Source organism: Cryptotermes secundus, unplaced genomic scaffold (genome assembly GCF_002891405.2).
Source record: "Cryptotermes secundus unplaced genomic scaffold, Csec_1.0 scaffold73, whole genome shotgun sequence".
Lineage (NCBI taxonomy): Eukaryota > Metazoa > Arthropoda > Insecta > Blattodea > Kalotermitidae > Cryptotermes > Cryptotermes secundus.
Genome location: NW_019738871.1, coordinates 143376 through 170460, shown reverse-complemented (window position 1 = coordinate 170460; position 27085 = coordinate 143376). Strand labels below are relative to the sequence as shown.

At 42.8% G+C, this 27085-nt stretch overlaps 1 protein-coding gene across 3 annotated transcripts in view; it reads left to right on the top strand.

Moving 5' to 3' along the window:
* The window catches only part of LOC111871049 (chondroitin sulfate N-acetylgalactosaminyltransferase 2), a 365067-nt gene that overhangs the window by 230150 nt on the left and 107832 nt on the right, over window positions 1–27085 (top strand). For all 3 annotated transcript variants that reach the window (XM_033754080.1, XM_023863789.2, XM_033754081.1), the window contains one exon: window positions 15419–15566. In XM_033754080.1, the coding sequence (XP_033609971.1) occupies window positions 15419–15566 (148 nt within the window). The remainder of the gene's footprint in view (window positions 1–15418; window positions 15567–27085) is intronic.

Sequence of the window (27085 nt, the reverse complement as noted above, 5' to 3'; positions counted from 1 at the left end):
CCAGAATGTTGACCTTTCCTCCTGGGACACCCTGTATAGGCTGTGCTAGTTTATAGCTAGCTAATTCCATGGAACAAAATCTTTCCTGAGAAGCTAATAGTCGTTCAGCTGTTCAGTATATTTCCAACGTTTATGTTGCCCCAACTTTCGTTACCCTCTGCTCAAGAGCCTGCCACTGACCTCTGTCGTGAGCCAGATGAAACCGGTCATAATTTCCTGTTAGGTACACTTGATGGTACCGCGGAACCTTCCAGTGGGTGGATGATATACGAATTGGAGAGGATTCGGAAGGAGACCATCCTAGTCTAATCGACGTAGTGTTCCGAGAGGGACAGGGGAAAACTCTTAACTAATCAGTAAAGATGCCCAATGCCTCGGTCGAGACTTGAACCGATAACCTCCCAAATACAAGCCTGGAGCGTTACCGCTACGCCAGCCGGCTCAGTATAATTATTCTACGTTATTTGACATCGGGCACGCGGTAGCGTAGTTGTCTGAGGCACTGTGCTACACGTCGGAAGGTCACGGGTTCGATTCCCGATGAGGTCATTGCATTTTATAATTGACGTAATCCTTCCAGCCGCACTGTGGCCCCGCGGTCTACTCGGAGTAGGAGTATCAGGAATGTTCCTAGGGGTAAAGGGCGGCCGGCCGGCGTGAAAGGATGACAACCTTACTGCCACCTGTGAGCCGATTGTCTAGAAAATTTGAGAGCCTCGACGTCTCACAACCCTATGGGCCTTCACGGCCTGTTACAGGGACAGCTTTAGCGTTACTTTCTTTTCTATGTTATCCTCCCATCCAAATCTATACTGAGAGGCGTGTTCCTGTCAAGATCTCCAGCTGGAATGTCGGATGTGTTTCTTACAGGCATCCATGTCGCTACTGGTCACGGCAGGAAGGCGAGTGGCGTGTAACTGGCTGGCCTGCAGCGCTATGCGTTTCGGCCCTCCTTACCTCAATATGCAGGCCTAAGGAAAACAGTCGGTATGAGTCTGTTAGCTGTGTTGAATGCTAACAGATGACGTTGACTACGCGATCCAAGACGACCGCAGTATTGGAATTCATGGACACTAGGTTCTTGAGTTCGAATCTTAGTCAGATCATGGATATATGGTCACATTTGACCGATATGGGCCTTCCAGTTGACCGTTCCCCAGCAGTGGAGCTGTGCTCAATGTGCAGTAAGTAAAATTAAATAAAAACCTCTCAAATATTGAAGAGACTAGGTGCTCATGAGTGAAGATTTGTTTCTTCCGGGATGGCTCTGTGTTAGATCGTCGTTGCTGACGTTTCGTAGGGGAAACTGATTCCATCTTCGTGGTAGAAAAGTAAGCCAATCTTCCTTCGGTACATGTGTCACTTCCAAGTGCCCCTGTAACTGTTGGTTCACTCAGTGCTCTGCCCCCACATTGAGCGTGTTTTCCTTCCCTGAATATGGAGGCAGTATGTTCGTTGGAAACGTTGGTAACATCTAAGAGTTTGTTGATGGTACATTTGTGCAAATATTATGTTTTTTGACATTATCCATCATCTTGTCTTTATCTAAATACAATCCTGTTTATTTTTCAAAACGCAAGGTTTCTGAGACTGGATTCTGTCTCCTCCTTCAGGTAAAACCTCCTCACTTGGGTCCAATCCCTAGAGCTAGTCCCTATCTCCGGACACCTGTGCCAGCTTCAAGAAGGGCTATATAAATCAAACACAACACAAACCATCTGCGAGAGCTAAGAAAACATTAAATTATTGATGCTCCACACGTTGGTAACGATGCACCAGAATTCTCTGTGCCTTCCAAGAAGATACACATAATTTTTGCCATATTACTGAAAAGGTGAACGAGAGTTTGGAAGGAAAGGAACTGAGAAATGTGGGAGGAAGTAAAGAAGAAGCATGTGTATGAGATCTCATTAATCTTTTGTGACGATTCGGTAAACACAGCATCTCGTGTTCTCACAAATGCGGGGGCCTCAGACACGGACGAGCAAATGCTTCCCAATGTGTTTTTGCCCTGTTGAGTTCCAGGGAAAAGAAGTTGGACATGAGACGCGGTAATGTTCTCTTGCTGCTCCGTGGAATATTAAGCGGCTGCGTTCAAGGGTGTAGCTTCATCTTACTTCGTCACGTCTTCCCCCCACCCCGTCTCAGTTCCATATTTGGCGAAAACGTTCTCTTAATTCGAGAATTCTTTTGCTGTTTGAACTCATACCGTATGGTGACACCACTGTATAAAGTTCACATATAGCAAACCTTAAACTTCATATTTATATAAGTTTCTTTATTAAAATCCGGCACAACACAACAAAGCAGTTGATCTATTACAGTATTTTGCTACATTTTTCGCCTTTTTAGAAAGCGATAATCAGGCAAATACGCAATTAACGTGTTCTTTAGCTATTGAATTCGATACTATATAATTCAGTGCAATGTTGGCTGTCGTGGGATCGAATCCCGTTGAGGTTGATTTTTTCAGTTTACCTAATCCTTCCAGCCGCACTGTTTCCTTGGGTTCGACTCAGCCTCTAACAAAAATGAGTACCAGGAATATTCTTGGGGGTAAAGGGCGGCCGGCGTGTAAGGCTGACAACCTTACCGTCATCTTTGAGCCGATATGGGAGCCTCGACATCCCACAACCCTATGGGCCTCCAAGATCTGTTACAGGGATACCTTTACTTTATTTTTACTTACTTTACATATAAATGTCCTATTAATGTAGGTTGCTGCAATCGTAATGTTACGTCATGGTGTTTCTGCAGACATATGGCGACAGTTTTCTTGCCCGTATACACGTATGAAGTGGCCCGTTGCTATGCGTGCAGTATTATTATTTGACGGGCACCTCTATTTACGTGTACTATGGCCTATCAGATTGGAAGGCGGATTGACATCGCTGTACCGGTCCCGCCAGTTTTGTAATTGCTGAGCCTGTTGTTCTGGCGGGTTTAATATAACTATGTAAGCGATTTGGGGTGTAAATATTTTCATTTTGGATCTTCAGTGTATAGTTGTGGGGTTGAGGACATAGGAGATAAATAGCACGGATTATTATTATTATTATTATTATTATTGGGAGCCGGAATAGCCCAGTCGATATAGCGACGTACTACGGGCTGGACGACAGAGGGGTCGGAGTTCGAGTCCCGGTAGAGGCGAGACTTTTCACTTCTACATGTCATCCATACTGGTTCTTTGATCCGCGCAGCCTCCAGTCCAATGGGTGCCGGGAGCTCTTCCCCGGGGGTAAAGCGGCCGGGAAGTGAAGCTGACAACTCACCTCCAACTGATGCCGAGGTGAAGAAAATGTGGATCTATACACCCACTCCCCCATACGCCTTCATGATTAATTAAGCACAAGGAAAATAGCTTGTTTACATTTAACGATGCTACCATTCGGTAAGGTTGTATGGTGTTGAATGGTAATATGATAATGAATCAAGAATCGGGAAAAATCTGGAAGGAGGCGGTTGTGGTCTGTATTAAGGTATTGTCTCGACATTTGTCTCGAGGGATTGTGGAAAACCACGAGAAACCTCAGGGTAGTGGGTGTCACTGCCAGGACTGGAACTCTGTACCCGTCTGGTATATTTCAGAATCCTTATCGCCTGAGACAAGAAGATGGAGAACTAGGAAAACGGAAGAAAATGAAGGAGGAATGAGAAAGAATTGGAGAGGAAATACAGGAAAACAGTTTCGCTGTATTCATTTTCCTCCATGTATCAGAGTTGCTCAGAAGAAAGTTGTTGCACAAAGATTAGTTCTGGTGTCTTGTGTTAGGAGGCAGCGCAACGTAAAGAGGCACAGTTGCCAGTTGAGTACCCTTGCCGTGGCCTATCCTCCTCTTGTAGGCCCAGGTCTGCTTTGTTTTTGTCCGTATCTTACCCCGTTACTTTAGCAGACAACTCCTGTGGCAGCTTGAGGGAGCGAATTGTAACATCTAGGAGAACTGTAATCCTTCTTCAGCTGTGAGCGTAGTTTTGTTGTTGTGTGATACATAAATTACTAGCAGGGGGTTGTTCTTGTGACGTCGCTGTTGAATACCGTGGCAGATAGGGTAGTAAGGGGATGGAAGACGCGCGCACTCTGGACCTGTCAAGTATCACCACGACTCGGCGGTAAGATACGTCGGTGGGTGTAGGACTAACGCTACTTATCGTGAACAGTGATGTATTATGGGGGTGGAACGTTGTAGGCCAGGGGTAGGAAATGGCTCAGCACCGTGGGTGTGTTTTATGGGCCACAGATCCACTGGATGTAAAATTGTAAATGTTCAATTTGTGTCTCGTTTTTTTTACGTAACAAATTAAATGTAGGATTTGAGGTTGTGACACCGGTGGTTATGAAGAGTTCTCTGTCTGCTGGGATACAAAGCCCTGTAATACATCGGTAGATATTCAGCCGGTTGCGCGGCCGTATATCGCAGAAGATCGAACTCTTCAAATTAAGGGAACGTAATTACTATGAGTTCAAGAAAGCTTTAAACCCACCCGAAGAGAGAGGTCCGAAAGTATCATTCTCCTACGCCGCGCGATAGCTCAAGCGGTTAGTTGCTGGCTTCCCACCGCGGCGGCCCGGGTTCAAACCCGGGTCTGGTCAAGTGGGATTTGTGGTGGACAAAGTGACGCTAGTGTAGGCTTTCTCCGAGTACTTCGGTTTCCCCTGCCAATCTTCATTCCACAAAATTCTCCATCATCATAATCACGCGGGGCAGGCTACAATAGGCCAATCAGTGGCCGCCGTGCCGAGTGGACCCAACTTGGCTCCACCCCCCACTATGCGAATTAAATTAAAAAAAATAATTATCCTTAATATTATTTAGCGTGCTAATTGTTTTCTGTATTTGTAAAAAGAAAAGGGTAAAGTTGTCCCGTTGCTTAAATAATTAAGCGCTATACCACGAAGAAGGGTGGCACGCGGTAGCGTAGTTGGTTGAGGCACTGTACTACAAGCCAGAAGGACGTGGGTTCGATTGTAGATAATGTAATTGGATTTTTTCAGTTGACCTAATCCTTCCAGCCGCACTGTGGCCCTGGGGTTGACTCAGTCTCTAAAGGAAATGAGTACCAGGACTCTTCCGGGGGGTAAAGAGCGGCCGGCGCTTAAGGCTGACAACCTCACCGCCGTCTGTGAGCCGATTGTCTAGAAAATGTGGGAGCCTCAAAGGATTGTTACAGGGATAGCTTTACCTTTACCATGAAGATGTATGGTGGAGTGGAGGTATAGTTCCACCATTCGTGACGTGGGCACGCGATAGATACGAGTGGTCAGCTTTACGCCGCAACCGTTTTACCTCCCCTGGGAAGTGACCCTGTACCCATTGTATAGGAGGCTGGGTGGGCCCCAGGACCAGTGTGGACGACGTGGAGAGGAGAGAACTCTTACCCCTACCGGGGCTCGATCTACGACCTTTCGGCTGTCGAACCCATAGAATGTTGAACTGGAAACGACAAGGAAGGAAGTGGTTTTGGCGTAATATACCGTAGTTTCCGGGAGGGACTGAGGAAACCTGTAAAACCCTGTCAGGACAGTTGGTATCCTAGCAGTGGTTTGAGGGGAGCACCTTCCGAATTCAAGTCAGAAGCTTTGCGCTTGCGCCGACTTGTTTCATGTAAAGTTTCTGTGTGGTGCTACCTACAGTTTTTGTTATTTAAATCACTGGGCCTTAAAATACAGCGATTCAGTGGAAGGAACCTGGCGGACAGACGGGGAAACCTTGACTAGGATAACCTACCGAACTCAGAAGAATTGACAGCTTCAGGCAACTTACTGTGTAGCTTACGAGTAATTAAACTCTTTTTGAGATGCAAGTGTACACAGAAACCTACAGGTTTTTTAATGTATTGTTGCAACTTTGATACGTTGCCACAGGCCTCACTGAAAGTGTTATGGTGCCGGCGCTTCCCACCCCTGTCTATAGGGCTGGCTTTCCCTTGCACTGTTTACACGAAGTTTATGAAATGAAAGCATAATTTTAAAGTCATAACCTGTCCGCTTATTAATCGGATTATCTTTCAAGCTGTAAAATGCACATATATATATAATAGTCAGTATGGAAGGGAAGTATTTTTGTTACGAGGCTTATGGCATAGCCTTGTTGTCTGTGTCTGTCTCTTCCTCCTCATATTTCCCACCCAAACTTTTCTCTTTAACTGTGCGTTCCATGTCGTATCAAAGGAAAAGTGGCGATTCGTTTTTCCGGAACTTATTTCTTCCCTCTTTTAAGTCGGTCCGTTTTCTTTATTTATTTTTCTTTTTTCTTTCTGTCTTCTTTATTTTCTCACCTTTGTACCACTGCTCTTCCTTGCTGTTCTGTTTATCAGCCGATTTCTTAAATTCTTATTTCTTTTTGCTTATTTCCTCCTGATTTCATATCGTCTCTTTCCTTTCGACCTCTCTTACATCTTTCCATTGATTTTTCTGTCTCTTCCCCCCCTGTGTTTGTATCCTTCCTTCCCTTCTCTTTTCGTAATCTGCTTTTTTTTCATTCGTTTTTTCTTTGTGTTTCTTTCCTTCTGCCCGCTTTTCCCCCGCCCCGTACACATGTTCTACAGCTGTGCGCACTCTGCAGGCTTGCGAGTGACTGCCCCGACCACAGTATTTCTCTCCAGTGAGCGAGAGAACAGTCTGGGTCCAGCGGGTAGCTCCCCCCACTGGTGAGCGGCGCCAGGCGCAAGAAGAAGCAACTGCCACTAATGTCCTTTTAATTGTAACACCAGCGCCGCCAGTTGGTGGCATTTTGAACTAACTGAGCTGCCTCACAAGGCAGTACTTTGTAATCCAGTGAAAAGGGGAACGGGGGGTTGGGCTGGAGAAAATTTTGTAATGAGGAGCTTCATGATTTGTACTCTTCATTAAATGTTACTGGCACGATGAGATGAAGGAGGAAAAGATTGGCGGGAAATGTAGCACGTTTTGCAGAAGTGTACATATTTTTGTCGAAGTACTGAGAGGATGTGATTGCTTTAAATGCCTAAGCTTTGATAAAGGTTGTCCCTGTACTTAACTAATTAAGCACTAAACCATGAAGACGTATTGGGGAGTGGATGTATAAATCCACATTTTCTTGACCTCGGCACTAACTGGAGGTGAGTGGTTAGCTTCATGTCCCTGCCGCTTTACCCCCTGGAAAGAATCCTGGGTATCCATTGGATAGGAAACTGGGTGGGCCCCAAGGACGACGTGAAGAGAAAATTCTTGACCCTACCGGGAATCGAAGGATTCGGGGTAACGCAATCGATATATCGACTGGCTACGGGCTGGACGACGGAGGGGTCGGATTTCGAGTCCCGGTAGGGTCAAAAACTTTCTGCAGACAGTGACTCTGACAAAAGGCAGACCCGATCGATCGTAAGAAAGGGCGCCCCACAAAAATAAGGCCGTAACTGTCAAACAGTAATAAATATCTGATCATAACCCCCAGATTGGCCTCGACACCAAGACTGACTGACTGACCTGCCTACCGTCAGTCGCAATGTGACTTTGAAGAATAGTTCAGTTGGAAGGGAACTGGTATTCAGAGAAGACTTGAGCCCTGAATCAAAGGAATGGCCATTGTTAGGAATCGTTACCAGGCAACTACTGGTGAAGACACTGCGGGTTGGAAAAGACTTAGCCTGTGCTCTAGCAAATTGTAAAGTGCGGAAATTAGCGATGGTGTATGATTAATTGTAATTACGGGTTGTATGTTAGAGTGGGCAATAAAGCCAATATCTAATCCAAAACCCCGTCGACAGTCACTCTCTATCACGTGACAATATGTATTTTACAATTTTAAGTACATAGTATCTCCCCTGAGGATCTCTCACTTGCGTCTGTTTAAAAAAAAAGTACTCCACCTGTTCGTGAGTATAAATAATTGTGGCTTTTGGGATAGCTGGCTTGCAGATCCCGATTCGAACCCGGGACTCATATCATACGAAGCAGAGGAACTGAATACTGAACAAGGATGTTCCGTTCACAGTATTTCGGTCACGCACGTGGCAAGAAGTTCAGTGGAGCAAGAGAGAATTTGGGAAGAGGAGAAATTGGTAGGGGAGAAGTGGGGTATGAATAATGTGACCTCTCACCGCTGGAGTTGAGTCAGGAGGAGCATGTGGACCTGATGTAACTAAAGTTGCAGTCAATAACCAACCATTATCAGCCCGTATATTATTCACTGCAAGTTTACACTCCTAGAGCATTTTACCACATAAATCTGACGGCAATATGCGGTAAGAACATTGCAAACAGATCCTTAGAAAGGTAATAAGAACGCTGGCAACCATCTGGCTGCAGAAAGTCGGACTGTTGAGCTTACTAAATGAGATCCTTTGCAAAATCCCCAGCCGATTTCATTAATTTTGATATTTACTTTCAAACGAGGCTAGAATGGATTGGATAGATCTGGCTCAGGATAGGGACCAGTGGAGGGCTCTTATGAACACGGTAATGAACCTTCGGGTTCCACAAAATGCTGGTAAATTCTCTAGTAGCTGCAGAATTGGCGGCTCCTCCAGAAGGGCTCAGCTCCATGAGTAAGTAAGTAAGTATTTACTTTCAAACAGTGGTCTATTTAAAGAAAATATGGAACCTGTATTAGTTAGAACTAAAACAAGATCTTCTGGTAGGAACTAATCACTCACTTTCCTTTGATACGACACGAACTGCATAGAAAACGACACCTCCAAAAGTTGACTCCGGAACTTCCTTTTCACACGACACGAACCGCATAGAAAAAGACTTGTCCAGAAGTGTTTTTGTTGCTTCTGTATACATTGCCGCGGGAATGTGCTTACCGAGCCGTTGCCTAGTAACGTTAGGAGGGTTACACATACAAACACACAGACTAATGGGATCTTGTAGCATGATACGCGTACCAGGTTTCGTAAAGATTGGTCCAGGCATTCAAACGTTGATGGGGAGATCTCATAAGCCTATTTTTTAAAACAAAGGAAGTAGGCTAAAAGTAACGCAATAAGCAGAAATTTAGGCCTGTTATTTCCCGTTCTTTGTGAAACAGGGAATTAAAAAAAAAAGTGCCGTCACTGTGACGCCGCGCCGTTACCAGCAGCAGCACTTGTCGGCAAGTGGCCCGGGACTGGTCGCACGTGGTGTGGTTTCACCCCGCTATTTTAATATTGATCTGTCATAGCTCCATAACTGAATGGAAGAGTGCCTCAACATCTGACTCGTATTTGAGAAGTGCTGGGTTCACATCTCGGCCGTAACACCGGCTATCCTGGCCGAGGGTTTTCATAGTCTTATCTCAGACCCGGTTCCTTCCCAGTCCCTTCTAATTCATCGTCCTACTGCCCGACATACAGCCTAGCAATTGGCAGCGTTGGAAAGGAACCCGCATGAAGGATGTCTCAGGGATGTCTAAACCCCAGTGGTTTGCTGTAGGCGCAAGCCGTGGTACTTGGGAGGTTCTTCGCTTGCTCCTCATTCAGAACCGCTGGTTTTATTTTCCTTAGTCTCTCCGTGCGGATGAAGGGATTGGACTAGAAAATAGGCCTTAACCGCCTCCTAACATATTCTTATGTACCCACCATGCATGCCCATCTTCCCATCTCTTTCGTTGTGTAACGTCTGTAGTTGAAAGAGCGTCATCGTAGGCCCGTATTCCACAAGATCTAATGGTGACGGTGCTAATATTTCTGACTACCATCCCGCGCAGGTATAATCAGTGTAAATAAGGTAAAGCTATCCCTGTAACAGGCCGTGGAGGCTCATAGGGTTGTGAGGCGTCGAGGCTCCCACATTTTCTCTAGACAGTCAGCTCAAAGATGGCGGTGAGGTTGTCAGCGTTGCGCGCCGTCCGCCCTTTACACCCAAGAATATTCCTGGTACTCATTTCTGTTAGAGGCTGAGTCGACCCCAGAGCCATAGTGCGGCTGGAAGGATTAGGTCAAATTAAAAATCCGACGACCTCATCGGGATTTGAACCAGCAACGTTCCGCCCTGTAGCATAGTGCCTCAACCAACTACGCTATCGCGTGCCCCCAGCATAATCAGTGTAGTCTAAAGAAAGCACTTGTCATAACTGCCTGTTTCCATCTTTTAATTTAAGTCATTTTTATTTTCAGTTATCAAGTGTTGTGGCCCCTTGCATGACGATTTGACTATCTTTGGCTGTCAGATTAAAACCGTCGATATGTACATAACCGAAGTGATCACCGTTAAACAAATAGGACTTTGCATTCGCGCTAATGTACCCCTACATTAGGCCAATCATTTCATCAAACGAAACGTAACCAGGCGCCATTAGTTGATCTGATCTGGCGTCCACTGCAAACTAAACGAGGAAATGAAGGACAGGCTCAGGCCTTATGCTTCTGGTTAGGTTATTTAACGGCGCTGACCGTCGCTATATACGTCGTCGAATGGTATGATGATACGTATAGATGAAATGTGATTTGAAGGGGACCGCCTCTGTGGTCTAGTGGTCAAGAGTTCCTGGCTTCAGATCCAGAGGTCCCGGGTTCCATTTCCGGAGCTACCAGATTTTCTGAGAAGTAGTGGGTCTGAAACGGTGTCCACTCAGCCTCGGGAGGATAACTGAGGAGCTACTTGAATGGAAAAGTAGCGGTTCCGGTCTAGAAAACCCGAAATTAACGGTTGTGGGGATTCGTTGCTCTGACCACACGATACCCTCTATCCACTAAAGTTGGCACTAACTTCGCCGACAAACGGCGGTGGCTCGGTCGGTATAGTTCGTTTGCGGACTAAGGGCCACGGAGTTATTTTTGTTTGAGGGGATATGGAAAGAAGCAATTGTGGCCTATTCGACATTCTATACTCCATCCGCCGTATGAACGAGGATGAGTCATCGTGAGTTAAAGACGGAGATCGTTACGTCGTTAATATTTTGTTAATATACTTGTGGTATCCATACGCCGATGGTTAATTCAGACACGCACATGAGCACTGCCTACGCAAAGTATGACGTACATGGAGTGGATTGAGTATATGAGGGATTTGCCTGGAAGCACTGCAATCGCCTAAAGTTGTAGTAATATTTAGTCGCATGTCTGTATATATATATTTTTTTTTTCCGACCACAGTAGCCGCGCGGTCTAAGGAATGAACTGTCTTCTCTCCCTCGAACGCTGGGATCGTGGGTTCGAATTCCACTCAAGGCATCGATGTCTGGTTGCGTTTATTCTGTTTATGTTGTTCTGTGTGTAGATATCGGCCTTGCGACGGGCTGATCCCCCGTCCAAGGAGTTCTACCGACTGTGTATAGGATCAAGAAACTTAAAAAGTGGCCAAGTTCCAACGAAAGTCTGTAGAGTCATAGATAGACAGGTAGGTAGGTGGGTAGGTAGGTAGAAATCGAGCACGTCATTACGCATCGTCGGTTCTGCGAATTAAGTGACTCGCTGTTAAAAGAGTAAACTGGTGAAGTAAAATAAATAACTGTATAAGATTTGAGGTTTTCACGGCGGTGACTATGAAAAAAAGTAGTCTTCTGGGATGTTGCGCCGTGTAGATATTGTGTTAACGGACGTTTCGGAGGAACATATCGCCTATATGTACACTACGCCATATCCCAGGAGACTGCTTTCTTCAAAACAAATAACGTTTACCATCAAAGTGAATCGTTGTGACTCGTCTTATGGTGCGTGGCCGGTGTTTCCCGTTAACGCGGCCGTTGAGACATTCAAACCTTGTCCAACCTTACCCAGCCACACCTCAGCTAACGCCGTCTAAACAGAGGTCATGTTGACTCGGGCGCTTGCGGGACTAAGGAACCTCACGAAGAACGTGAGCCAGGATAGGCTGCCGAGAAATTCCAGTCCAGCACTTCCCAAATACGAGTGAGGAGGGTTGCCGCTACGGTAACCCGCTCTATTCAGGGCAAATTAATTTTATAATGTACCGTAACTGGATTTCATGATCCGAGTCGAGCGTTCTCGTGGATGTGTATGTTCATTCCGTTGTGAATTTGTGCCGCTAATGGAAGCATAGGAATGCAGAAAACGATCAGTTGTATTAACATCCCTACACAATGGCAAGTGCAGGTTTCGTGAAACAAATTCAATTTTCATACAATTGAAGCCTGGGTTATTACTCCCGTATACACGTATATGTGTGTGTCGCTGTGTTACGTATAACGGGGAACACGTGTATGGCTTTGTCAACTCCTCGCTTACCTTGGAGCATGGTGTCAAAAACCAATATAAACATCAGTTTAATAAATTTTACACAATGACCATTGTATTTTAACTCGTATTCAATGAATTTTGTGTGTGTATGTTTGTTCTTCATACAAAATAAACGCATCTAAGGGAGGTCATGACTACGTGCCTGCATATTCTGTTACCAAAAATTGCGACACAGGTTTTGATGATGTTTGCTCATTTGATGATTACACTAAACGCAATGTAAAGTTCTTCATGTGATTAACTAATTAAGCAATGCGCCATGAAGGCGTATGCAGGAGCTCAGTTGGTATAGCGACCGGCTACGGGCTGGACGACCGAGGGGTCGGAGTTCTTGTCCCTGTAGGGTAATAATTTTCTCTTCTCCACGTCTTTCATTCCGATTCTGGGGCCCACCCCGTCTCCTATCCAAGGGCTACCGGAGTATCTATCCCTGGATGTAAAGCGGCCGGGGCGTGAACCTGGCCACTCACCTCTAACTAGTACTGAGGTCAAGAAAACGTGGATCCAAACACTAAACGTTACCCCCCTGTATTGTTTTGGTTTGTGACTGTCGATATATAATANGCAATGGAGGACACCCCCTCCCTACCCAGCAGTGACGTGGCAGCTCTGGCCACGGTGACGTGGCGGGTGAGTCAGCGCTCCGTCCCCCCCCCCTCTGAATTGTGACATGGCACGCAACGCAGCTGTGACACGGGTAACAGGCAACAGCGGTACCCATTGCGTAACAGGCGGGCGCTGCGACTATATAAGGGAACTACACAGCCGCCGAAGTTAGTTAAAAGTGTATCAGCGGCCGAAGACAGTTCTCCAGTCAGCAGTGAACAAGATAAAAGTGTATCAGCCGCCGAAGTGAGTTCTCAAGTCAGCAATGAACGCGTTCTCAAGGCAGCAGCCTACGAGTTGAGTTGGAGTATAGCAGCCGTCGCGGAAAGAAGAACCGGACGTGTGTGTAATTGTGTAATTGGGAGTGTGTGATACAGGGACACTTGTATAGCTCCCGTATCGTAATTAATATGTGTATACTACTGAGGACAGAGTGGACAGATTAGTGCATAGGGTTTGTAAACTGTGGAAACCCGCAACAGTATTGTAATTAATTGTAGCCGTTACTTGTAGGTTGTTAAATAAACCAATTAACAATCTGAACGGCGTCTTCAGTAACCAAAACACATTACAATAATTTGAACCGTTCATTCAAAATATACGTCTGAAATTATAAATCTTACAGACAGTTAGTAGAACTCCTTGGTTGGGGATCAGCCCATTGCAAGGTTCTTATGCCGACACACATCACAGGTACTGAATAAACGAAGATATACATACAGTATACCGTGTGGGATTCGAAAACGCGATCATAATGTTCGGTCGATCTAAGAGGGTACGCGCTTTAAGGTTCGGCCACACAGAGCGCTACGCTATATTCGCTACGTACGCTGTGTGCACTCTGCGACGCAGCTAACCTAGGGAACATAGCGTACGTAGCGTAGGGAAGTGTGTGTGGCCAGTCACATTGGCAGTAAAGGGAGATATTTTTCTGTTCGTATAGCGAACGTAGCGTGCGTCGCGTACGTAGCGCTCTGTGTGGCCGAACCTTTAGACCGCGCTGTCGCTTTGATACTAAATGTTCTCTGGGTAATCAAAAGAATGGTCTTCCAGTTCTGAATGAGTTAGACGTCTTAGACACATGAAGCCTGTGCCATCTACCTCTCGTTTCTTTTGCATCGGGTGTCTGATGTAGCTCTAGCTTTGGGAGTCCATTGCCTCACATTCTGTCTGAATGTTACTGTTCTTAGTTTCCCGAATAAACACATACATCTTGCAATTGGGCTTTCTTTGTTAAATTTAAAGACAATCAATATGGGCCAAATTAAATTCACTAAAATTTTAATGTGGACCACAGGTACCAAATCTAATCAAAATCAGTTGAGTAGTTTTAGAGATGAAACATATGCCAGACCCCTCGAGATCCGAGCCTCTCACGGCGGCGGAATACTACTGCCTACTGTGATGTGACGCCGTGTAGTTTTGTTGTAGTTATTTAGCGACGCTTAACTGTAGAATACAAGTACATAGAGTGAGATGGTAGGTTGGCGAACTCAACGCTTGTGTCCTATTCGATGTACTATGCCGGTATTTGCCTTGCGACAGGTTGATCACTCGTCGACTGAGTCCTCCCGACTGTGTAAAAGATATGACGGAACTGAAGAAAAGGCCAGGGCCTAATAAAGGGGCTGTAGACCCATCGATGAATGAAATGAATGAACCATTGAGAGAAAGTTAGTTAATTAGTTAGATATACTTCTGCTGCGGAAAGATGTCCCATGGATTGTCATGGCTTCCCTCTCCTTGCGTACTGTTATATTCTTCTCCAGCCCCGCCTGGCGTATGTCAATCAGCCCAGAGCGTTTCTCGCTTTCGAAGTTGGTCAGTACCAACATTGTGGTGAATGGAATGTGTAGATGATTGGAAGGGGGAAACGTAGCAGCCCGACAGATATGTGAAGGGGGTTTATCCGTGGGACTTCTTGCCGAATCCGCGGTATGCGAATAGTACAGCAACCAGCTGCAGCGCACGGCCATCCTCTCCAACGAACCCAGATACACGGATCCCATCATCAGATAGTCAGTTGAGATTGAGCTCCAGCCCAACAGTACGAACAGAGAGGACGGTTTTTTATCTGAGCAAGCCATCTGCTCCATGAACAGCCGTAGGAAGCCTCCATCACACGACAGCAGAACTGGATTCTCCGCGGGGCCACGCAGGTTCGTGCACATTGCCCTTATCAGGACACAGTGTGCCCTCTCCGAGTACTCATCAGCCTTCACCCTGATGTTCCTGCTTCCTCCCGCCACCTCCTCTCTCATCCCTGCCCCCCGCATGCATGCGACTCCCTTACTCGTCGGCACCTTCCACGACACACCATTATACTTTCTCCTACACCGGCTAAAACGCCTCTTTTTCATAACCATCAAAAATCATGTGCTTGTCTCCTATTGGTTCGCTCGATGGTCGTGTGAGAGCCGAGCGGTTTCGTTCTGTTCTACGGCGAGCCAATGGGAACTCATGTCCACTTCCATTTCCGTCCTGGTTCCTACGTAATCCTAAATTTTCGGCCAGCCCATTACGCGGCTTGCCACCAGCTTTCACTCCGGTATTTTGGTCGCCTTATTCGACCCTGAAGATGGAGGCGATAGTTTCTCCGAAACATCAGTTGACTTTCAACGGATTATACGGCATTATATACCAGAAGATGATCTATCTTTTTTTTCAGGTCCGACTTCTTGAGGGTGCGCGGATTTGACGAGGAAATCGTTGGTTGGGGTGGAGAAGACGTCATGCTGTACCGGAAATACGTCAAAAGTCATGTGAAAGTGGTGAGGGCCACCGACCCCGGGATCTTCCACATCTGGCATCCCAAGGTAAGTGGAGGCATCTGTTGTTGAGAGTAATGTATCAGTGTTGCAAGGCTTTCAGTAGTTCAGCATGTGAATGCCATCTGTAGGCAAGCCGGAGTTCTCGCTTACTGACCGTTACGGCATTATTTTCATCACTTAATTTTAGAGCAGAAGTGAATTATTTTAATATAAATTTTGACTACATTTTCTGATTATAGTAGTGAAACTTGATCTAAATTTATGTTATGAAGCTGTTACTACTTGATTTTCCTCCACGCTATTACGCGTTCATTTCACGGTGTGCACGAAATGTGCACGTGCTTCAACTTGAGGACTTCTGGACGGATTTTGATGAAATTTGACATGGACATTAGTCGTATAATATTAGAGGCTACCCCGAGACTCGTAATTTTATATTTTGTCTACGATAAAGAAGACCAGTATGGTAGACGAATAAATTTCTGAGGTGGTTATGACAGTAGGGACAATATAAGATTCTGAAGTTATATGTGGCAACAGCTGCTTGAAGAATACACATGTTTTGTTGAGACAGTTCGGTTATGTGAGGCTAAATGGAAGCTGGTGGGAATATCTATTTTTCTTTCGGTGTCATGACGATAACTAATGAATCAGTGAAGTTAGGCATGTGAAATTTAATATGGAGCTAGATCATGCATGTAATTAGGCAACTAACAAACAAAGAAATCCGTGATTTTGGTCTGCACGCGAAATATTTCGACCGAGCCACCGCCGCTTGTCGGCGAAGTTAGTGACAACTTTTGCGGATAGAGGGTATTGCGTGGTCAGCGCAACGGATCCCCACGGCCGTTGATCTCTTATTTCTAGACTGGAGCCACTCTTTCATTGAAATAGCTCCTCAGTTATCCTCACGACGCTGCGTGGACCCCATTCCAGACCCAGCACTTCTCAGAAAACCTGGTAGCGCCGAGAATCGAACCCGAGACTTCTGGATCTGTAGCCAGGACCTCTGAACATTAGACCAAAGAGGCGGTCACGTCAACAATTGAAATCACGGCTACGGTGCGAATCTTTGTTGTTACGTGCAGTAAATTAAAATTTCTTCAGGAATAAAATAAATAAACGAGAGTAGTTGCTCTGTTAGGAACATTTCGGCTACTCTGCGTATGTGTCGGAGGGGCTGAGCCCTACTGAGGCAGTTGAAACCAATTACAAGAGACCTCGACTACGGCCTGTGTACGACGTTTGGTAAATGGAAAGCACACAAGCTGATGTCTGTTTTTTTTTTGCTTGGTTTTTGTGGGGTGTCTGCATTGAATGAACTGTTTTTGGCTTTTACCCCTCTAATGGAAGGAGATTCACACACTGCATTAATACTCCAAACCGCAAGGCCCTCATCCACAGCTGAAACACAATTAAACCTCTTCAACCTCTCAAAGAACATAAAAGGAGAAATACAACACCCTCTCCTGAAAAAAATGTCAAAGCTTAATGGTGGCAGCTGTGGCATTTAATATTTGCTTTCGAATTTCTTTGCGTTTTCCATTGAAAACGAATATAGATTTGATTTATTAAACAGTTAACATTTTTCACTGTTTTCGCTTCTTTTAGTATCATTGCATATTCGCATTTAATTGTGCAAACTTATTTCATAATTTTTATCTGATGAGATCTACTACTATAAAATGTGTTGAAGTTTCGTGGTGAAGTTTTTGGGCATAGAATCTACTGAGCAAAATAATTGTCTTGTATGTTCAACTTCTTCTCCTCTAGAAATATTTTTTTGAACACATTTAAACAGAAAAGTACTTTGTAATCCGCTTTAATATTAAATATACAAATTTTGTAATATGCATGAGCTTAATTTAGCAGTCCTGCAGGTACTGTATCTGATGCATTTTAATAATATACACGCGTTACTTTAAACCAGAACGTATGACAGTAACGTTGATATTCAGTTGTATTCTGTACTGTAAAAAGGCAAAGTTATCTCTGTGCCTAATTAGTTAAGCATCGCGCCATGAAGGTATGGGGGAGTGGAGATATAGCTCCACCAGTTCTGAGCTCTTCACTAGATGGAAGTCAGTGGGAATCTTCACGCCCACGCGCCTTTACCTCCGGGGAAAGAGCCCCGTTACCCATTGGATAGGAGACTGAGTGGGCCACAGAGCCGGTGTGGTCGCTCTCAAGAAGAGAAACATCTTGCACTGCCGGGAATCTAACCCGGACCGTCCAGCGCGTAGCCCATCTGAGCTAACCCGGCTCAAATTCTGCGGTGTGGCCCATATAAAAATGTTTGTTCTAGAACTGGACCCTTAAGTAATTCTTTCTAGCATGCCCATCCATTGGTTACCATTAGTTTTTTCGCCCTTCTAAATCCTTTCCCAGTGGAACATTAATTAATGGATGTTGTGTCAGAATTTAATGGGTTCCACGTCACTATTTGTCTGGGATTCGCTCTGTTATGTTTTTATTTACGTTCTCTTGTCCCGTCATCTCTGTTTTTAACGCAATTAACTCGCTCTTGTTCGTTCATTATATTGTGAAGCATGTGCAGAATGCTTATTTTATGGCCCCTTCCTTCCCCCCCGCTTTGCGAAGGGGGGACACGGGGGATGAGCTTCCTTGTTAAATAATGATACAGGGTGGTTAAAAAATTAGTAATACTGTAGCTTCCCTGCTCCGAAAGGAAAACTCCGAGGGGCTGTGACCATCACTTCTGGCATGAATAATAATATTAATAATAATATCAACTCCATGGAACTGGGCACTTCTTGAGAAACCGCCAATTGTGCAGCTACTCAAGAATTTCACAACTTTTTATGGAACCCGAATGTTCATTACTGTGTTGACGAGATCCCTCCATCGGTCCCTATCCTAAGCCACATCAATCCACTCCATACCACCACATCATATCTCTCTTAAATCATTTTAATATTATCCACCATCCTACGTCTAGGTCTTCATAGTGGTCTCTTTCCTTCTGTCATACCCACTGATGTTCTATATGCATTCCGCTTCTCCCTCATGCGTGCTACATGCCCTACCCAACTCATCCCCCTAGAGATGATCATTCTGATTATACTTGGAGAAGAGTACAAGTTATGAAGCTCCTCGTTATGCATTTTTCTCCAACCTCCTGTCACTTCATCCCTCTTCAGTCCAAATGTTCTCCTCAGCACCCTGTTCTCAAACAACCTCAGTCTGTGTTCCTAGTTTAATGTCAGAGACCAAGTTTGACACCCATACAGAACCACAGGCAAAATTGCAGTCTTTGTATATTCTAATTTTTTTTAGACACAGACGAGAAGATAAAAAGTCCTGAACTGAATGAGGAATAATAATAATAATATAATTCAATTCAATTCTGTTCTGTTCTTATTTATTTGCGTGCTAACAGCCCAGTGGCCAATTATAAAGTGAGCTGGGGTAAAGAAACAAACAATACAAAAACCTGGCAAATTATGTGAGTAGTATTGTCGTCGGGGATGTGACGCCGTTTAGTCTGGTAGAAGTTTACAGAGGTTTTTGTGGATATTTTTGCCTCCATCTTCAGTGTAGAAGAGTAAGCCAAGCCAACAACCAGCAAGAATTAAGCAGTGAAAAAATAGTTGAAATTAATCGCGGACTCATTTCCTTCGCGTCTCCATGCTTCATCCCCCTTCTTCATCTCCATTATTTCTTTTGTACCATTATCTCCTTCTGCCTTACCTTTCTCCGCTAAGACAGTGAATTAAGTTATATTTTTTATCGCTCAGATGGCGCAGTTTCTGACATGGAGCTGCCATCTATGTAAGAATGTGAAGGTACACGTTTCCCATCGACACTGCGTGAGAACTAGAAACATCCGCGATAAGTTATCACTGATAACACATACGTACATAGTTCATCGCCTAACAGACGCGCGCGTATATAAACATTAGACAAAACGTATTTCAAATACAGTTGAAGAGTTGTAAATGTTGTGTCTTTAAGCCTGTTTTTTTTTTACATGTAATTTTTCCAAGTCGAAGATGATGGTTACCATTATCGATTTATTTTTACAGCCTTTGGTTCGTATTGCGTTTTAAATTTTTGTCTTAGTGAGTGTGCATGTATTGCTTTATACAGGATGATCCATTTTAAAACATAGCCAAACAGAAAACATATTTTATATCTCACTGAACATAATGCAAAATGGCTGTTCACAAATCTCTCCGGAAGTATCCTCCATTTCTCTGAATGCATGCACCATTCCTCTTTGACTACGTTTCGAGAGAATTTCTGACATGATGTTGCCGATAACATTTTAAATATTCGTATTCAGTTTGTATATGCTGCTTGGATTTCTCTGGTACACGTATTCTTTAAGGAAACTCCACAGAATGTCAGATGTTAGATCCGACTAACTGGTGGTCACAGGCCGTTTGAAATGAACCCGGTCGCGAATGACATCATCATAATCACTGTTGCCTTAGCAGCGACACGTACCGTCAACCTACTGAATTCTACAATTCCTTTCATGAAGCTCCAGTGAGGTGCCGTACATTATGCTACAAGCCGGGATGTCGCGGGTTCGATTCCCGATGAGTTCACTGGATTTTTCAGTCGACCTATTCCTTCCAGCCGCACGAAGGCCCTGGAGTCGACTCAGCCTCTAACAGAAATGAGTACCAGGAATCTTCAGGGTGGCCGGCGCGTAAGGCTGACAACCTCACCGCCATCTGTGAGCCGATTGTCTAGAAATTGCGGGAGTCTCGACGTCTCACAACCCTATGGGCCTCCGTGGCCTCTTACAGCGATAGCTATACCTTTTGTACGACAGCATAGGACAGTGAGATATGGTGTACGTTTTCTGTTGGTACGGTTTTGAATGGCTCAACCGGTAACCCGACATCGATGTTTTTCCTGCAAGAACCCAATAACACACGAGGCTTGTTGGATGTTGGCATGAGAAGAGTGTGTTGGAAGAATGTATTATTCCTACTTATTGTGGATCTGCCGGTTCTGCTGCATGGAACTCATTGCATGGAACCCGCACTGTAAGTAACCCATGTTTCGTATATTCAGTAACATGTAGCAATTTCCACACTACCAATAACTAACATTATGTATTTGCATTACTGCTGAAACTAAATTAATGGTACCCTGTGCCTGAAACATCTTTCGGACTGCCTGTTACTGTTATAACTAGATTTATGGTTTACTGTGCCTAAACATTTATGGTATATTGTGCCTAAAATCTTTCGGATTGTCCATTACTCTTAGGACCAAATTCATGGTATACTGTGCCTAAACATTTATGGTATATTGTGCCTAAAATCTTTCGGATTGTCCATTACTGTTAGGACCAAATTCATGGTATACTGTGCCTAAAATATTTATGGTGTATTGTTCATAAAAATCTTTCGAATTGCCTATTATTATAAGAACTAAATTCGTGGCAATTTATGCGTGAAACATTTTTTAGGCTGCATCATCATAAACATAATGACGCAGCTCGTTACGCCATTGGTAGAAATTTACTGTAATCTGTTTTAAACATACAGTGGGAACCATAACCATCATACCGCAGCCCTTGTTGGGCACACGCTCCTTCTGTTCCTCAGACGTCCCTAACAATATGTACAGACGGTACTTACCGTTCCACTCCTCTTCGTAATTTGGAGTGCCTGGTTTCTTATTTCAACCCGGAGACTAACAATAATAACAGCGGTTTTCCCCTTCTTGTTCGCAGGGACATTCTGAGATATTACCATAAATATATCACAGCCACTTCCGTATTATTTCCTATGCCTTATTCATAACCATCCTATCATTCGACGGGCACGTGGTACCGTGGTTGGTTGAGGCACTAGGCTACAAGCCGGAAGGTCGCAGGTTCGGTTCCCGATGAGATCATTGGATTTTTCAATTGACCTAATCCTTCCAGCCGCACTATCTCCCTGGGGCCTACTCAGCCTCTAACAAAAATGAGTACCACGAACCTTCTTTGGGGGCAAAGGGCGGCCGGTGCGTAAGGCTGACAACCTCGCTGTCGTCCGTGGGCCGATTGTCTAGAAAATGTGGGAGCCTCGACGACTCACAACTCTATGGGCCTCTACGGGCTGTTACAGCGATAACTTTACCTTTTTTTTTTTTTTGCCATTCGAAGATATTTTGAATAATTCAGTTGCAAAAACATCGTTACACAAGAGTGCGAGTAATCAGTCAGTTCTGTGACACAGAATGTTTCTTGACTTGTTGATAGTTACTCAGCTTGTGTTATGCAATTCTGGTTTCATTGCCGTGCTCACGGGAGTCCGCGACTTTGTTCTATCCTGTGCTAGTCCACTTCGTATCTCTAACGCGAGATTAATTCCTTTGTTACTTCCAGTTTTCCTCTGTGGTACTTACCAATAACCTTTTGCGCTCAAGTCATTCAGCCTGTCACGATATTAGTTGTTATTATTGAATGATACCTTTCGTTTCCGTCACCACAAAAGCTTTCCGTAATACGTTTGCAACCTTGGTTGGTATACCGGCAGTGCTCTGGAAGTCTTGTCGAGAGATACCAGGCCGAGGCACAACGGGAACAGTGGTGCCATCTGTGATGTGAGTGGAGCACTGCTTGCTTCCCTTCCTCATTGGCCCTGGAACATTTGGGTTTCAATTAACGGGCGGGGGACTAGCTGCGCGACTAACAGTTCCTCAAGGTAAACTCTGGTCAGCGGAATTATGTTGAGTGCTGTTACGTCTTCACACGAGCTACACCTGTACTAACTGTCAGGATGCCGCAGGATTCACAGCATTGTTGACTTACTGATCATATGACCACAGAATCGCCCCGGGTGTGTCTGGACACACATCAGTTCTGTTTCTCACTGCAATAAACAAACCTCCACGTTACAAGTTAATGGAGACACGATAGTTCAGTCGGTATAACGACGGGTTACGGGCTGGACGGCTGGGGTTCGATTCCCGGCGGGGACAAAGTTTTTCTCTTCTCCAGAGCGTCCAGACGACCTCTGGAGCCCACATAACCTCCTATCCCATGGGTACCGAGAAATTTTTTTCTGGGAGAAAGCGGCCGGGGCATGAAACTGGCCCCTCACCATCTAATGCCGAAGCCAGCAGTGGAGCTGTACCTCCACTCCTCCCATATGTCTTCATGTCAGAGTGTTTGAGCACAACTTTCCCTTTTTTTAACTCATAAGTCAGGTTCCCATGTGACTTTAATTTCGTAATAACGTTTATTTTCTGTACTCATTTTACTTGTACTTGGACATACTAAAAATTAATATGAATAAGTATTTATTTCATATCTGATGGAAATGTCTTCATTTCTTATCCTAAAAGTTAATAATATTCCATCTAAGGTAAACGTCTGACCCCCTAATAATAAAATATATCACATACTGTACATTTGGCATAGGAATTTATTCTGTATAAATGAGGATGGAATGGACCATATTCCATTAAACTGACATTTGACACTTAATCTTTCATTTAGGATGCTACTAATGTTTGCCTGTCTAGCAGACTGCATGGCGTCACGCCTCGGAAGGCAGTAATCTTCATAGTTGCCACAGTTAGAACCTTAGATCTCACTAATTTTCACTTCTGAGATATAAATAGATTTAAATGCCAGTTCTTCCCCCCCTCCCCCAGTCGGTGTGGTCTAAATTATAGAGCAACCTTTAGGATAGTCCATTCTGTAAAAATGTGGGTTGTCGCGCATTGTAATACCCCAGAGGAAATCAGATTCCGAGAAAAAATTTGATTTTGCAATGTATGGAAACACAATTTTGATACAGAGTTCCCAGAAGTATTGAATGTATTAAATAGAAAAAACTATAATAAGCCATTATATTATGCCAGTGGAAATATATGCTAATTGTTCCTTTTAAACCTGTTTTTATAGTACATATTGGCACAGGTAACTTTGTTTTGTGTATGTATGTGTAAAATATTTGTATGCAATACAATAAGCTGCATTTATAAACATTAGTGTTTTGTCTGATATGTTAACTGAGTTTTCTGTATTCGTGGGAACCTGTTTGTGTTTCTGAATGTTACATTTATGTTCCAGGTATGTTCAGGTGGTCCCGGTCATCAGAAATTATCAGCTGATCAATACCGCGCATGTATTCGATCTCGGGCCCTCAACGAAGCGTCCCATGCCCAGCTAGGATTTCTCGCCTTCCGAGACGATATTGCCAATCAGAATAATGTCAAAGGGCCGTCATATACGTCAGTACATAAGGAAGGAACCTGATCACAGCCCAGGAAACAAAGTCGAATAAACGAATTTTAATTTTAGCCCATCTGTTCAAATTATCTGCCTGAGAATAAGCTGACCTGTATGCAGACTTTCCAGTGTCTCCTTGAACGGAAAATTCATCCATTTTATGATCATATTTTGTGAACGAAGTGTTTATAAAAGTAAACTGACTAGAGCTAGTGTCAGATTTGATTTAAGACAAAGTAATGTTAATTGTGCATTATGAATGTACATTGAACAGATAGACACATGTTTGGAATGTCATGGTGATTTGTTTTATGAATATGGAATTAAAACCTAGGAATGGTGACAGGTCTGTGAACAGGATTGTCATATTTAGTTGTGAAAATGCTGGGTGCTCATTCTGAAATCAGCAGTCGATGTTCATGATATTTCTCTGTACTGGCCTATTACTTGTTGGTGTAACAGCAGTCAGTATTATAATACAGAAAGTTAAGGACTAATTACGATATTTATTGATCTTAGTGAAATTCATATCTGTGGTATTATCAGGATAATTTCTTGTAATTGTCATCTACACATATCACAGCAATTTCCTTATAAAGTCATTAATAGGTGCGTTTCAAGTAACAAAGCCATCATATGTCTGCTAATGAATTTATTAAAAAAATTGTGATGAGTACAGATATATAATTACAACAAATAATCTTGACATTGTTTGTTGTTTAAAGATTGGTGGAATTTTAATATGGCTACAAACTAAGGTATTTTCTTAGGAAGTTAGTAATACATCTGGTATTATCTGTGAAAATAAGACAAATTATAGTTTCATATATGAAATAATCCCAAATTCTTATTTAAATATTATTTATTTAATAATAAATTAATGTAACTTACATATCCCCAATATGCAAAATCAATACATATTCCTATAAAACCGCGATTTATAATCAATGAATAGTAACAGACTTTTCTCGGTACCCTCAGGAGTAATGCATAGTTTGGAAGCCCACGACAGTGCACCTGGTATGCCAGTGAAAGTGTAAGTGAGTGTCAGGAGATACATGCATTAAGAGTTCTTGGCCATGAACTTAAAGAACATCATTGTAGTTAGATTTTTCTGTTTTAAATGCTTTAAGTTTTATTGTTCTTTACTGAGAAAATATTCTATCTTGTGTTTCATTTCGTCTTTCTAGTATGTGAATCTGTTACAACCATTCGCAAAAGAAAATGTTTTATGAAGGAAAGATGAGAGTGCAGTTAAGAAATCAGTAATTTGACTGTTACTGAAAATAACTGAATTTTTATTTATTTCTCAAACAGTTTCATCATAATATTCCCATATATATATTACAAATCAGTTTTCTGAAATATGAAACTATTGTGGAATATTCAGTTAAACCCAGTCATTTCATGTAAATATTCGGTGATATGTCTATAATAACATAAATACAGTTTCACTCTTCTTGCTCCAAGCACTTAAGATTCTCCATTATCATTTCGATGAAATTCATTAGCAGAGATAATCAGAGTGTCAAATTTACAATTGTTTGACAATATTTCCATTGTGTACTATGCAGCATATGAAGATAATCACAGATACCTCTGTATATAGAATATCTTTGTGTATATAAATTGTTAATTTGTTGTTGTTTGGATATTAACTATAATTGTGTTGTTTATTTATTAAATTTGATATTTTAAATAAGTATTTTAATGTAAATATGTTTATATACGTTGAAATTTTAAATAATTTAATACATATTCTTTTGTATCTTTGTTCTGAGTTTCAGTCATTGCAAGTTTAGCATCGTGTACATAATTTATATAGCTTTTATCGTATGACAGATGTAATAATTGTACATCCGTACACTCGTAACTTTATACATTACTAAGAATATGAAGTACAAAAGAAAGTGAAAATCAGTATCATTTGAAAATTGATGTCACCCTATTCTGTGCTGTAAAGGATTTAATTTCTAAATTAATTTATTGTTGTTTAGTAAAGATTTTCTCATGTGCAAAAAAATGAGTGCAGCTGAAACAGTAGCTCTCCAAAATTATTACTAAAATAGTCCATAAGAAACACAGTTGCTTCATCACATTTCTATGAACCAAATCTTTTATTTGTAATATCATTAATCATGCCTTCAATTTAACTTAGTATCAGTAACTGCTTCAGTCTCCATACAGACATTCTCAAATCTTCTCTAATTATAAATGTTATAGTTATGTTTTGGAGTATAGATTTCGAAAAAAAAATAAACATCTTTAATTAAAAATCTCATCTGTTTTATTGTTATTTAAGTAATAAATAATTTGTTCTGAATATTATAAATGGTGGATTATTTGTGAGACCAGCAGACTGTGTATGCTGACGTAATTAGTAAGATGGATTGTTGATGATGATGTGATATGGATGATGTGCTTATTGGGTTCAGATGACATACAGAAGATGTGACTGACTTGCATAATGACTAAGCTGGAAGCTATAACACACATGATTAATCTACAGAGTTCAAATAGTGGAGGCAAATGCAGGGCTGCCAATGGCCATAATGCTGATTACTTGTTTTGCTAACAACAGTGGTGGTATTTTAATCCTGCTAGAATGAGTTATAATGAGGAGTTATTTGAGGTCAACATGGCTAATATAAATTAATATTAGCATGAATTTAAAGAATGTGGCTCTAAGAAAATTACCGACCAAATGAACCCATGAACAATTGCCACAAGAGTGGCATCAACTTTTAACAAAACTGATCCCTCTCTGACATTATTAACACATGAGGACATAGGCATTCTGATATGTTGACGTGATCACGTGATGTGATGCAACTGCCATCCATAGGGAGCTTTGTTAAGTTTCTTTTAACTTATGCTTCAATTGAGTGTAAACTGAAATGCCAAGTTTCGTTTTTTTTTACCCTGCTTTCTCCTGTCTCGTAATTTCATGGAACAGGATCCTTGAGAAGCTGATGATCACTCATCTGCCTAAGAATTTCCATATTTCTTTTAGAACCCATATTGACCTGCACCTGTTGTTGGTTCATATTGTGATTCAATTTAAATTATTCCACATTCTAACTCCATATTTAAATGCCCATTTTAATAACAGTTTTCTCCCATCTATGCCCAACTCATCCTGTTAATATCTTTTCTTGATATTTTGTGATCATTTTTAATTTCCTTAGTATAGTTGCCCTAACAGAACCATTCAGTAATACAAATTGTGAAGCTCCTTATTTGTTATTTTCCCCACCCACTGTGTCCTCTGTGTGAGGCTCTGGTGTACTCCTCAGTCACTCCCAATCTGTTTTCTTCCTTTATACAGATGGTACATTATTTTGAAATTTTTATT